The 13,964-nt window shown below is 46.3% G+C and overlaps 3 protein-coding genes across 4 annotated transcripts; 2 read left to right on the forward strand and 1 right to left on the reverse strand.

Moving 5' to 3' along the window:
• Positions 1-1,350: 1,350 nt before the first annotated feature.
• Positions 1,351-3,732, reverse strand: LOC125550123 (psbP-like protein 1, chloroplastic). 2 transcript variants are annotated; one of them, XM_048713039.1, is made up of 7 exons: positions 3,539-3,732; positions 3,290-3,397; positions 3,101-3,180; positions 2,898-3,020; positions 2,718-2,789; positions 1,861-1,957; positions 1,351-1,669 (listed from the first exon to the last, which is right to left on the reverse strand). In XM_048713039.1, exons 1-7 carry the CDS (start codon positions 3,666-3,668, stop codon positions 1,563-1,565), a joined length of 717 nt encoding a protein of 238 aa, XP_048568996.1. In that variant the 5' UTR covers positions 3,669-3,732; the 3' UTR covers positions 1,351-1,562. The 2 variants fall into 2 exon arrangements, with proteins under 2 accessions (XP_048568996.1, XP_048568995.1); XM_048713038.1 differs by having other exon boundaries at positions 1,351-1,681.
• Positions 3,733-5,060: 1,328 nt separating this feature from the next.
• LOC125550124 lies at positions 5,061-8,970 on the forward strand. The gene is made up of 9 exons (XM_048713040.1): positions 5,061-5,328; positions 5,456-5,592; positions 5,996-6,040; positions 6,236-6,289; positions 6,393-6,497; positions 6,590-6,802; positions 6,901-6,986; positions 7,158-8,062; positions 8,293-8,970. The coding sequence occupies exons 1-9, from the start codon at positions 5,187-5,189 to the stop codon at positions 8,340-8,342; spliced, it is 1,737 nt and encodes a 578-aa protein (XP_048568997.1). The 5' UTR covers positions 5,061-5,186; the 3' UTR covers positions 8,343-8,970.
• Positions 8,971-9,830: 860 nt separating this feature from the next.
• Positions 9,831-13,454, forward strand: LOC125550127 (short-chain dehydrogenase TIC 32, chloroplastic-like). The gene is made up of 8 exons (XM_048713041.1): positions 9,831-10,571; positions 10,657-10,888; positions 11,376-11,455; positions 11,766-11,919; positions 12,022-12,100; positions 12,516-12,600; positions 12,896-12,942; positions 13,034-13,454. Exons 1-8 carry the CDS (start codon positions 10,358-10,360, stop codon positions 13,190-13,192), a joined length of 1,050 nt encoding a protein of 349 aa, XP_048568998.1. The 5' UTR covers positions 9,831-10,357; the 3' UTR covers positions 13,193-13,454.
• Positions 13,455-13,964: the final 510 nt, after the last annotated feature.

Consider the following 13,964-nt stretch of genomic DNA (forward strand, 5'->3'; position numbering starts at 1 on the left):
TGGTTGAGATCCTAAAAATCTTAAGCAACTCAAGGACCCAAGGAGAGAGTTGGAGGTTTCACAAATTTTCATATTTGAATTTTCTCAAATTTGAAAAGAGGATCAATTTGATTTTAAATATTTTTCTCTCCAATTATTTCCAATAATAAAAATAAATGAGAGAAAGTAAAATGACTTCTTCAAAAGAGAGGAATATTGGAGAGGAAATTTTAAAATCAAATAAATATTTTAATTGCATTTTATTCGCTATTTTATTTGAATTGGAAAAATATGCATTTTTGAAAATTGCATTTTTAGGCCAGAAAAATGTGCACTTTGTCCTAAATATTAGGTTTGGACGATGAAAATTATTTCTGCTATTTTTAGAAATTTTTATATTTTATTAGGATTTTTTCCTTTCGGGCAAAATTTTTTTAAAAAAAAATTCTCGACCGACTGGGCCTTTGGCCCAGTCGAGCCGGCCCGCTCGCCTGTGCCGCCTTCCTCCCGGGCGGAGGAGTCCCGCCGCCGGCTGTGTCCAAGGCGGACACGCCTCCCGAGGCCACGCCCCCTCGCCCAAGCAGCCCTCTCGGCCCCCCTCCTCCTCATCGCCAGTCGCCGCCGCCTCCCCGCATGCCACAAGCCGCCGCCGCCGCAGTTGCCAGCCGCCGCTCGCCGTCGCCACCCCGCACCGCTGCCCCGCCTCGCCGTCGCCACCCCGCACCGCCGCCCCGCCTTGTCGTCGCCTCTTCGCCGACGCTCGTCGTTGTTGACCGCCGCCGGCCAAGTCCGGTTAACCGGTATAAACCGTCGGTTTTTCTTTTTCGGTTAGTTAGGTTTAGATCGATTAGGGGGCAACAGGGGGCCACCGACGAGGGGCTGGAGGAAGTTGACCCGAGCTTGAGTCGGCTGATCTGGGGGCGCCGGCGGCGAGCCACCCCTTGGCGAGGGAGGGGGCATGGTGTTTGGATTCATGTTTCTTGGTGGCATTTTTTGCAAGAGGATTGGTCGATTTAAGCTATTGTGGAAGCCACATTTCGGTGGCATGGGCCATAAGCAGTGGCGTAGCCAGCCCAATACATCAGGGTGGTCCATTAATAGAAATATTATTTATTTTTCAAAGAAATGTTTATTTTAGTACATTATATACAAGCTATGGGGAAATTTACGCCACTGGCCATAAGCGTGTTATATTTGTGAAAAGGAAATTATAGCTTCTTTGTATTTGCCTAGTTGGAGATAGACTTACACAGTACCTGCGAATTTCATTCTACCTGTGGACAAATTTCGGCACCGAATTTGATTAGTAATACGCAAATGATGCTTCTATTTAACATTGCTTATGTTGAGACATTTACACAAGGCTCGATCTCCGTACTCCAAGGATCGCATTATAGAGGGTGAAATGATATACATATAGACAATAGTATTTGAAATCACATATTTCATAAGAAAAGAAAAGAAAAGAAAAAAGATCAGTAGAATCTGTATTCCCGACATTTGCCATTGAACCTCACGCCAGCTGTAGCTCCGAAAACGAACAAACCAAAAATAGAAAATCAGCACAATGCATCAAATACCCCTCACACTTTTGTTTCGATTTTGAATGAGTCGACGATTGTATGTAGCCTATCCTTCATCTTGTCCCATCTCCTCTCGTTTGCGCCCGTCGCCAACGTGTAGAACTTGCCTGCAACAACCCCTACACAGTGAGAAGATGGTAGATATATAGTAGTGACCACCGACCAATGACATCATCAATCAAGCATTTCAAATACAAGTGAGAGAGCAGGAATCGTGCAAGAGAAGTTGATTGGAGTTTACAACTAACATGGCATCTTATTGAGAGAGAAAACGATGATGCCAGATAGGAGTTAATACCATTTGCTATGGTAATTGTGCCAAGTGCATGTCTTGTGAAATTTGGAGCCTGAGCTGTGAACTCGAAAGTATAGTAAGCTCTTCCATCGATATCGGTCTGGACAATGAAATGCATCTTGTGAGTTTAACAACAAGCGAATACCTAAAAAATGCACAAAACAATAACATATAAAGTTGACAACAAAAGAGCATTTGACAACAAAAAAATCTACTAACGTAACCGAGAAGCATTAGATAGTTTGTACTGCCAAGGATTGATAAATTTGATGTTACGGCAATGATCATCCTTCGCTGGGTAAATATGCCAGGACGATATGTAGGGTTTTTCATAAACAATAAGAAGTACAACAAAGAACAAAAGATGCATAATGCATACACACACACATACATACATACGTACACGCAAGACAAAAGAAAACACTTTAATTTTTAGGCAACAGTTTGCGACATTTAGAGTAGAATCATCATGCAGATTCATGTCTAGTTTGTGGCTGGAAGTAGTATTTTATTTGTCTCTGGCTGCAACATTCCGCTTCTATCTCTCACATTTTTTACAGAAGGGCTCGACTTTACTGGAGTCATGTGGGTTTGTGCACCTCCATTATCTCCATTGTAATGCAAACGGATATATTTTGTGGGATGTTTATTTCTAAAGCGACCTATGGCATACCATATATATGTTACAGTTTTAATTTTTGGATCAATCAATGAATAATCAGACAAGCACGCACATCTATCCAATTTAATCAAAACACAAAAGGTAGTGAAATATCTAATCAAAACTGGTGCGCGCCACTTTTGTGAGGATTGAATCAACGGGTTAAAGTGAGAGAAAGAAAGAAAAGGTACACCCACACCTCTTTGGCCTCGATCAACTTGGTTTTCTGCGTGGGTGGTGATAGAACTTTCCGCACCAAGGCCTCGGCAACCTGAAGAACACACACATGATATACAAGAGAAGAGATGAGATATAAACAATCTATCCATCTATCTTTTCTTTAATGAGAAGGCGTATGACGGAGTGGAGTGGGGTGGACCTGGTCGGGCGGGCCGAGGTCGCGGATGTCTTCCTTGGTGGTGGGGATCATGTTGATGCTGACGCTCTCCAGCGGCTCGATCACGTCCTTGTACACCTTGTCCTGCCCTTGCACAGACACCTCCTGCATTCATTTATTCATTCAGCATCACCAAGTGTATGCAGTATGCGTATGGAGCAGAGGATTCATGGAGGAGTACGTACCTGCCATCCGAATGGGTAGACGAAGGAGTAGCCGGCCTTCCGGTCGATGACCGGCATGAACTTGCCGTCCGCCGCCGCGACTACAATCCCATTATTTAGATATACCACATCAATCAGGATTAGTTTTGATCATTCTACTACCTAGGGCGATGGATGGATGGATTGGGAGAAGAAGGAGGGAGAACATACATGCCGCCGGAGCGGGCCGGGAGACGAGCGCCGCGGCGGCCACGGCAGCCCCCGCCACCAGCACCTGCCGCCGCGGGGAAGGGGAGCACTCCACCGCAGCAGCTTCACCTGGCACGACACGACACGACACGGAGAGGATATGAAAAGAAGCGGCAGCTGCCAGAGCACGCACACAAACCCAAAACCATGGCGCCCGGCCTGGTGGCTCGAATACAGGTAAATGGCGAGCAGGAGGAAGCACGGACGGACCTTTGCTGGGGCTGGCCGGCGCCATGGCCCTGACGGTGACGGGGAGCAGCCTCCGCGCCGGCGTCTTGGCGGTCGGGGAAGGGAGGCCGAGGCCATGGCCGTGGAGGGATAAGGAGGTTGCGGTGGCCATGGCTGCGCGCGCGCTCGGACTCCTCTCCTCTGCTCCGCTCTTCCCTATCTTCTTCTTCCAATCCCTCCGTGGCCACCGATCCATTCGCCGCCTCGCGTGCGCTCCCGCCGTTGGATCAACCCAAACTCAATCCAACGGTCGACCAACAAACTCATACATCCTTCCATTCGTTTTATGTTCCTATTGGTAACTACTCACTCCTCCTTGACCCATGCAATGTTGCTATCAACTGAGTTTGTGCCTTGCCCCCATGCAAAAAACAAAACAAAAACCTCTCACATGATCAATCTCCAACTGTCACATCGACGCGCAAGCGGATAGAAGGTGATTACCATCTCGATGACGCTTCTTCCTCCTCCGACGGTGTCATCTCAAATAAAAAAATCTTCGACTTCAATCCCACCTCGAGGACGCTTGTCGCCGCATTGCTGAAGAGCATGTGAGTTTCCACCCCGCTTTTATCCGCGGATGACGGGCGGTTATTTGTGTTGTCTGCCGGCATGGCTCCATATACATTGTTGGCAGCAATATCGTTTTCTACAATGGCCCCTTATTTCGAGCCTCCACGAGCAAGATCGTCGGTTTATCACGCTGCAGGTAGACGCGGGTTTAAGGGGGACTAACCAGTTCATCCCACTTAGACTGCTTTCATGGGCTCTCATTGGACATAACTTTTTAAAATGGGCTAGCTCTATTAGCCCATTATAGGAACCCACTTAACCAACCAACCATTTTCTCTCTCTTGACGACAAAGGAACAGAGAAGGCATCGCGGCGCAACAAACACACTCCCACCATCATCGCCGATGGACACACTACTCTGCCGCCACATATCCACCTCTTCACCTCGCACTCAACCCCTCTCGTACTCCCCTGCATTGCAGCTTCTCCCTTCTCCGCCCCACATCACCGTCCCAATCAAGAATCATCGACCCCCTCTACCCCGGACCACATCACAGCCCAAATCAAGAACTACCGGAGAAGATAGTGGCCGGACTTGGTGGCCAACGGGTACTTGTCGTCTATTGTTCGCCATAGAGCAAAGAACCATCAAGATGTCTCCTCCTGGACAAGTGAGAGTAGCTCCGTACTTTCATCGTCGCCAAACATACTATACCTTTGTATATCCGTGAACAGAGTTAACCTGAAACAGACAAACACTTTTTTAATTGGTGTCATGCTTTGCACTATGCATTATCCTCTATTAAATCGATATGTAATGGGTCCAACCAATTCGCTCGCATATGTAATTAAAATTAGATTGCGGCTTCGGCAAGAATTTAAAGCATACATTCGTAATTATATCGTTGTATTTGATATGGTAACATGAACCAGACATTCATTCATCAGTCAGTAGTAGTAGTAGTAATAAAAAGAATAAAAACTCCTCCTTTGTCCTTTGTGTTTTGAGACCAGTAAAAAAGACTCCTCCTTTTGGTCTCCCCTGTCCCGAAGATCTCCGTCTTCCCCATCCCCAATCCCTCACGCGCGTCCGCCTCGCCGCCGGCCCGCCGGGAAGATGGCCGCGTCGGGGTCCGGGTCCGGTTCCGGCCAGATCCAGCCGCTCAAGATCCCCGACGCCGTCGTCGCGCTCGCGCAGGCCGCCGCCAAGGCCAACAACAGCAGCAACAGCGCCGCCGCCGCCGACGCCACCGACAAATGTACGTATCTCATTCACGGAGCAGCCAGCACCGGTTCCGGCTGTCGTGTCCGTCAGTGGCCTTCGCCGCCGGCGAGATCTCATTCTTGGATCCTGATTCGTCTGTTCGTTTGTTTGTTTGGGCGCAGATCTCCCCGGGTGGCCGCTCTTCTCGCCGCCCAAGATGCAGCTGACCAAGTGCGCCAAGTGCCCCCGGGAGTTCTGCTCCTCCGTCGCCCTCCGCCGCCACACCCGCGTCCACCGCCGCGCCCTCAAGATCGACAAGGTTGCCCCCATTCTGTCCTCATTTTTTTTCATCTCCTCTGTCAGTTCAGTTCAGTTCAGTTGGGTGTCAAAAATCACTTTGTACCTGCATTTTCACCTGACTGTTCAATACATTATGATGTATGTACGTAATCGAGCGCCCGTCAACATGGGGGTTCGACGAATACGGGTGTCCGATAATAGTTGTAATATAATTTAGCAAAGAGTAATTTGCTCACAGATTGTGGATTAGTGACCTATAACCTACTTAAACGAATGGATGGTCTGCATTAACCTGTGTTCAGCTAATGTTACGCGCGATACGCAACTCCATTCGTCCACGCCTTCGGTTTTCTTATACCCAGTGCCCACCCCCTTGCTGCCCTGCATTGGCATGACATATTTGTTTCCTGATGGTTTTGCAGGATTTCCCCAAGAACAGAGACCACCTTGCCGCATTCTGGGACAAAGTAAGAAGATATGCTCTGCTCTGCCGCCACTTCTTTATTCTCTGCTGTAATATAAATAATTTAGCAGAAAGAGTGATTTGCTGACAGATTGTGGATTACTGGCCTTATATAACCTATTTAAACGAAGCAACATGTTGTTTCCCTCTCCTTGCTAGTAGTGTGTTCATGTGATTAATAACTTGTCCTGCTCTTCAGCTCACGGTGGATCAGGCCCAAGCGATACTGTCCTTGGAGGGCATGGCTATAGAGGTAATGACCGTAGATCGGCATCTTCAGAGTATACGGCTTTGTCTTTGTGTATCGGTTTGTGTTTCGGAACATCTAATGTTATACACAAGAAATACATCTTCAGGAGACCAGCGCTTTATTCATCTTGACATCATTGTCGTCATGGATGTGCAAGCCAGGGTACGCTTCGTTGCCGCTGCCGTATGCCAGAGCTGGCAATGAACTCCTGGTAAGGATTTTGACCCAACTTGTAACTGCATTACTGTATGCATTTGGTGTCGTGTAGTATGTAATAAGCTTCTTTTCTCCCCATAACTGCAGGACCTTATTCAGACAGCAGCCTCAAGACTACCTATCTCATCAAATGAACTGTTTATCATGCTCGACGAAGCAAGCGAGAACACATTTCTCTGTACCAACGCAGCCGACGCTGCTTTCGTTCAGAAGTTTTTGTTTGATGGGGAGGTTGAGAAGGTCGCAACAGAGTTGAAAAACGTTGTTGCGTGCACGAGTTACATCCTTGAACAGAAGCTGGTACGATGTCTTTCCATTACGCAAAACAGAGTTAGTGCATTTAACCTCCAGCTACAAGTTTCTATGATTCTAACGAAGGACCGTAAATAAAACAACAGGTTGAAGCATGGTCTGCTGATAAGGCTGCCGAAGCATTAAGATGCCAGAAGTTGCTTGTGGAGGAAGAGGACGCTGCTCAGAAAAGGTTAATGTTTAATGTCATTGGCGTGTTATATAATTACTTAATTAGTTTGGTACACAAAGCTGCAAAGCCAATATTGTTTATCTGCTTATTGCTATAAATAAATGCAGCGTCATTTGATTCTACTTTGTGATGAGATCTATATCTAAACTATCCTTGTTGTATAACTTGAAGGCAAGCTGAAATCATGGAAAGGAAAAGGATGAAGAAACTGAGACAGAAAGAACAGAGACTGAAAGACCTCAAGGACGAGGGCACCATGGTCCAGTTACCTGAAGTGGTCGATGGTGCGACGAGCTCTCCTGGGATTCAGAGTCTCGAGGCTGTTTCAGGCCCTGGCCTCCACGAGCAAGAAGACCCACAGCATCTTCAATTGTCAACACCAGTGCCTTCAGACGACAATGGTTGCAATGGAGAAGATGCCAATTGTGGTTCGGGACAAGAAATCGATACTGCTGCTGTTTTCAGGGAACAAGCCATGGCAACAAGCAATCTCGACAGGGCAGAAAACCTTCCCCCAAATAGCTCTGTCTCGGGTTCTTCTGCGACTGCGTCGAAGCATCCATCTTCATCTTCAGTAAGGCACTCACGTCACAGGGAGCCAAATGTCGGTGCAGCGACAAACAAAAGCAAGACCTGGGCATGGAAGGTGCGAACTGGTGTTGAAGAACGGTGCCCAAAAGGTGAGCCAGATGTAGATGCTAACCAAGAGACGGCTCCTCTCAACACGGACAAGAACTCGCAAGTGCTAATAGGATCCATAAGCGTCGCGATCGAAGACGGTGGTGGATGCTCGCAGGACTCCAAGGATAACCACCCAGCTCCTCCTGAATCTGATTCGAACACTCTGAACGATCCAGTGGCCGAGGTGATGCAGCCAACCAGCCATGATGAGAACGGATGTGAAGACGCTAATGGTGGTACCATTACACCGGCAGCAGAGGACCATTCTCCCTCCAGCATCATGACAGATGAGAGCGGCTCAGTCTGTGGCAACGTGGAGTCGGCAGAAAGCGTAGGCCTAGAACGAGGCACCATGATGTCTTCCGGTCAAGAAGCGGCGGCATTCCTTTCTCAAAGTAAGCAATTATCTTATTGGTTGTTCCGTTTGCAAGCCCGTGCACGCAACTGCCTTTTAGTAATTAGTACTCCCTCCGATCCAAAATAACCTGACCTAGCTAGTAGTTGCTTGGAGTGTTTATGTATGCTGAGTGACACACCACTACTTACTCTTGAGTAGTGCTAGTGTCGAGTTAACCTGGTATGTGTGCATATTATGATGACTCTCGTCTTGTATTTGGGCGCGCAGGATGGAAGGAAGCGGTGGCTGGGGATCATGTGAAGCTTGTTCTGTGCTGAGGTCCTGAGGAGCTGCACAGCACCCACCGGAGGACTGATCTGATGTATACAAGGAAGGCACCTGCCTACTATATTGGCCGAGCCGAGCCGACCCATGGAGCAAAGTATTGTGGAGTTGCAAAGCATCCATTCCATGGGGCAGTTCATTTGAGTACTAGACTTTGGGTACTAGACTTGGTTGGTTGGTTTTTAGATGGTAAATGAGTAAAATGCTTGCATGGCGCAGTTGAATTCAGGTACTATATTGCTTGATGGTTAACTAGCAGAAGAGTTGACGTGTTGTGTGGGCAGAGTTACCGTGCATGATAAACCAAGAGGGGAAGTAATCAGGTGATGAGAAGATTGGCCAGTAGAATTTCTTCCTTGTGTTTCTGTTTAGGTTTTGGGGGCTACAGAGATGCTCTTCTGACCAACAAGAAAACGTTGGTAAGTTGGTACTCTTTCAGTTTATCCCAATCAAGATATACATCATTCGCTACTCTTTTTTCTTTTCTTTTCCTGATGGGATGTACTAGTTGGTTGATCAAAGACATTATCATTCTCCGAGGGTCATGATTTCCTGATACAGGATCAGCCCGTTAGTAAAGAACTTCAAGAACAGAACGCTGAAGGGTTTTGTTTCAGTGTCATGATACAGTCTTCCTTGTCTGGGTTTTGCTTCATCATCTTTCTCTGCAAAGGCGCCAAGAAGGAAGGAAAAGAGGCCGAAAGCCTTCATAGAATCATGTTTTGCGGCATCTGCATAAAACATTGATAAACAATGGGCAGCCACACCACAATTTATTTACATATGAATTTGGCTAAATTTAACACATGAATTTTTGCAACACAACTATGCAAGATCACCACACAAAGAAATCAACAACACATGAAATTCAACTTCAAATCCTCGTATCGAGTTAAATGCAAATCACAAACCTAGTGCATGACCAACGCAAAAAAAAAAGAGGTGCACATAAACATATACTCCCTCCATTTTTGTATACAAGGCCACAAACTCATATTACAGGTACCAAGATAGAAACTAATGACTACTTTAGTCAATGTTGAAAACTAGTCTTTTCTCCTCGCTTGACGTGTTAATTAATGTGTATTTTTCTCTACAACACACAACAAGACAACTCTCTCACTCCTCGTTGGTTGATTAATGCGGTGCACTAAAATCAACCTTCTCACCCCCACATGCATGCATGGGGTATTAATGTCCTCGATTGCTAGTACGAGGCAAACCTCATAAATTTTATCTCGATTGATATTAGTGGCCTTGTATAGCTGCAAATTCTAATTTTGATAGTGGCCTTGTATACAAAAATGGAGGGAGTATAGTAAAGATAGAAAGTCTAATAATAATAATAATTGTGTGTCCTTTTTTATCATTATCATCTCTGCAGTTCTCGTTTAACTAGTTGATTGTTCTACTCCTCATGTTTATGCTCACCTTGTATGATCAATACTACTGTCTAATTTCCAGTTTCATCGAAGAAGAAATCGTCAAGGCACTTCCTGGTGACAATGTTGGCTTCAACGTCAAGGATATTGGTATTTCATTGCAAGACTGTTTAATTCATAGTGTGATGTTCTATATTTGCGATGCGTAGTGTGTGGTAAGGTCATCAAATAGTGGAGTGTGGAGTGAGAAAAGGTGAGCACATCACAGCAGGACGTGTACAACCAAACATCATGTTTTGCACGTTCACAGTGTTAAACCCGAACTGCATGGCAACCAAACGCCAGGCATGAAAGTGCTCCGTGGTGCCAAACGATGTGCATAACATGATTTTTTTTTTACCCTGCATCAGCTCAGCCTGTCGCAAGTCGGCCGCAAATGCAAACATGCAGAAAAGTCCATGCCGACCATGCGAGTAACCAAACGCATCCCTAATTATATATATTGATTGATATAAAAAAGGAAACTAATGATCATTGATGGAGGAAAAAAAATTGGAAACTAATGACCACGTTTGTATTTGGCCCTGTTTTTGGGCAACGTGCATGATGGGCTTGTACGTGGGTGCATGCGTATGCTTCTTTTTAAATCTTGTTATATTAGATTTCGAAATTCGAATCCAGACCGCCATCCATTCCATTCGTGGGAGAAGAGAAGAGATCAAGAGAAGATGCTGGCGCGGATCTTGAGCCGCAAGGGCGCGTCGGGCTTCTCCTGGGCCTCCACCGCCGACCAGGTCACCGCCGGCGTCTCCGCAGCCGGCCTCACCGCAATAGTCACCGGTAACCACCTACCCCTCCTTTGCCGCACGCCTTGCCGCTCTCTCCCCGGTTCCATTCGATTTGATCTGATTCGGTTGCTTGGCAGGTGCGTCGAGCGGGATCGGCGCGGAGACGGCGCGGGTGCTGGCGGCGCGCGGGGCGCACGTCGTCATGGCCGTCCGCAACCTCGCCGCCGCAGAGGCCGTGCGCCAGGACGTCCTCGCCGAGTCCCCCGCCGGCAGCGTGGAGGTGATGGAGCTGGACCTCTCCTCGTTGGACTCCGTCCGCAAGTTCGCCGCCGACTTCGCCGCCAGGGGACTCCCGCTCAACATCCTCATGTAAGGAAAGCCCCTCTTACGATAGTTGAGGTTCAGTCAGGGGTTGTCAAAACCATTCAGGTTCAGGTTCAGGTTCAGGTTCAGTGAGATTCAGGTTCAAGTGCATCACGATTCACGAGTAGAGTAGGTAGCACAACAGCGACATAGTTTCTCCGGGTGTCACTCAACAACTCAACATCGAGCCGATTCAATTTCTGGGTTTCTTAAACCATATATAACATGTTGGTTGGAGTAGATCAGTGTAGCAAGTCTCCACAGGGTAGGAAAAAGATATTCTGGTGGCTTCAGGCTTATTGATGCATCATCTAGATGCAGAGTCCGGGGGTACATCCTTCTTTTTTTTTAAAAAAAAAACCTTCAGTTTAGTACTCCCTCCGTCCAGAGAAAGTATCTTTCATGCTTCCTCGCCTGCACATTTGCTAAAGCGTACCATAATAGCTACTTACATGGTGTTCCTTGACTAAATATTGCTTTCTCTGGCTGGCAGCAACAACGCAGGGGTAATGGCGACCCCTTTCTCCCTCTCAAAGGATGGCATCGAGATGCAGTTTGCAACCAACCATGTCGGTATGATTCGATTACCAACTCAACTCCCATCTACTACTTGACTAGCTGATGAACCCAGCTACATACCCTGGTATAGAACACTTCATTTCAGAATAGTGTATCATTGCTGTGCCTTAATATAAGCCCCTTGATGTATCATTGCTGTACTACTGCTGCTCCTGAACTCTGAACCTATGATTAAAACAAAATTGCTGCCAATCCTAGAGCATTTAATTATCTCAGCGGACAGTTGCAAGCTTTTAATTTCTACTTCTTCTAACCCTTCTAGCTCATTTCCGCTTCACCTAACTCTTCATCTCATAATATTCAGGGCATTTTCTTCTGACAAATCTTTTGCTGGAGACCATGAAAAAGACCTCTCGTGAATCAAGCGTGGAAGGAAGAATTGTCAATGTTTCGTCAGAGGCGCACAGGTTTGCATACAAGGAAGGCATCCGTTTCGCCAAGCTAAATGATAAGGAAGAGTATGTAATTCCCGCGCAGTCATTCTTATGTTTTCCGCTACCATTTACTTAATTTCAAGACAAACGAGAGTCACTTGCTGTTTGAACCTTGCTGTTGTGCAGGTATAGCACCATTGCAGCATATGGGCAGTCAAAGCTTGCCAACATCTTACACGCCAATGAACTTGCCAGGAGATTTAAGGTATGTCATTATGGCATTATGGCCATGCCTTGGGTTTATTTTATTTTGAGTTTTTTAGGTCCAGCCGGTTCTATGTCGGTGTTTGTTCCAACATGAGTACTTATGCTACCAAGCACTGTCAGTTGCATTTTTTCTAAGAGTCTGCAGTTGGACTCTAAAATCACACCATTTGCCGAACTAAGAGAACGTTTACCGGTTGTTCCACACGATCTTCATGACAGGATTTCATTTCATTCACTGTTTATCTGGGTCTGAAATTGTCGGGGAACAATCGGCATCCAAACCCATTGTCTAAAAGCTGAACTGTTTGTTCTTAATAACTGGATTTGTCTGTTTTCAGTTCTTTATCAGTATGATATATAGCTTTGTTTCAGCCCAAGTATCTCAAATCATGATTCAATATTTTGTCGAACAGGAAGAGGGTGTGAACATGACTGCGAATTCTCTCCATCCTGGAGTTATCATCACGAACCTTCTTCGCCACCACAGCATCTTAGATGGTAAACATATATTGGCAGCATGGAGATATCATGCAGTGCTCCTCCTTTCATACAAGAAGTCATCTTGATTCACTCTTCGTCTTGCTTTGATTGAGGTTTGAATAACTCATGGCACCGTAAAAGAAAAGGAAACACACACACTAGATGGCAAGGGTGAGAGACAGAAACGGCAGGCATCAGTCAAAACAATGCAAATAACCTTTAGGCTTTAGCTGTGAAACTAATAAAATGCCAAGTTCTGCTTTCGAAATTGTAGCTTCACTGATATCATCATAATATTTTTTGTCGGATGCAGTTGTACATCGGACGCTTGGTAAACTGGTGCTGAAGAACGCTAAACAGGTACATGTTGGCACTATGTTCGTTCTTCTTCACAGGGTGGTGTGTCCATCATGTTACAGTAATTACAGAGTCCATCGTGTTGGAATGACAGGGGGCTGCGACGCAATGCTACATGGCGTTGCACCCGGGCGCGAAGGGCGTGTCGGGGAGGTACTGGAGCGACAGCAACATGTACGAGCCGAGCGAAAAGGCCAAGGACGCGGAGCTGGGCAAGAAGCTGTGGGACTACACCCTCGACCTCGTCGCCTGATGGTCGATAGATGCTGAGGAGATGAGATGAAGGATGGGAGGAACTCAAGCCATTGCCGTTTCTCAAAAAAAAAAAAAAAAAAAAAAAAAAACTCAAGCCAGTGGTGTAATGCAATGTACAACAAACAGCTGAGTCTGAGTGTGCGAGACTAGTCATCATACTATCTGTGGTAAAACAGACAGAGAGGGAGAGAATTTGATTGATTCATTTGTCTGAATTTCGTCGGATGCAGATGCAAGAAGAGATTTTTGTTGGTGCGGTATCTGGGCTGTGAGATACTTCCTCTTCCTAAGCTTGTTCGGTTCCTTGGGATTTGAACTCCCCTCCAAACCTCTCCAATCCCCTTGTGAGGCTCTAAAACTTGTTGATGTTCTTAAAAAAACATATTTTTTTGAGTTTGGTTAATAGTTTTTCAGAATTTACTGTTCATGCAGGTGAATTTGTGCTGAGATTAGAGGAACATTTTCGCAAATAATTCCCATTCCCTGCCTGGTATGTCCATATCTCATCGGATTCCCTGCCCAAATCCATTCATTAGAGGAACCTCGCTGCCGCAGAGGCCGTGCGCCAGGCCGTCCTCGCCGAGACCCCCGCCGCCAGCACAAATTCAGGTTCAGGTATGCACTTTGGTTCAGGTTCAGGTTCAGCGAGATGGCACATCAGTTTGGCTGCAACTTGACAGTTTCTGCAGGTTTCTGTCAACAACTCAACATCGAGCCAATTTAATTTCAGGGTTTCTTTTGTACCTCAACTTGGACCATATATAACATGT

The sequence above is a fragment of the Triticum urartu genome, chromosome 4 (genome assembly GCF_003073215.2).
Source record: "Triticum urartu cultivar G1812 chromosome 4, Tu2.1, whole genome shotgun sequence".
Lineage (NCBI taxonomy): Eukaryota > Viridiplantae > Streptophyta > Magnoliopsida > Poales > Poaceae > Triticum > Triticum urartu.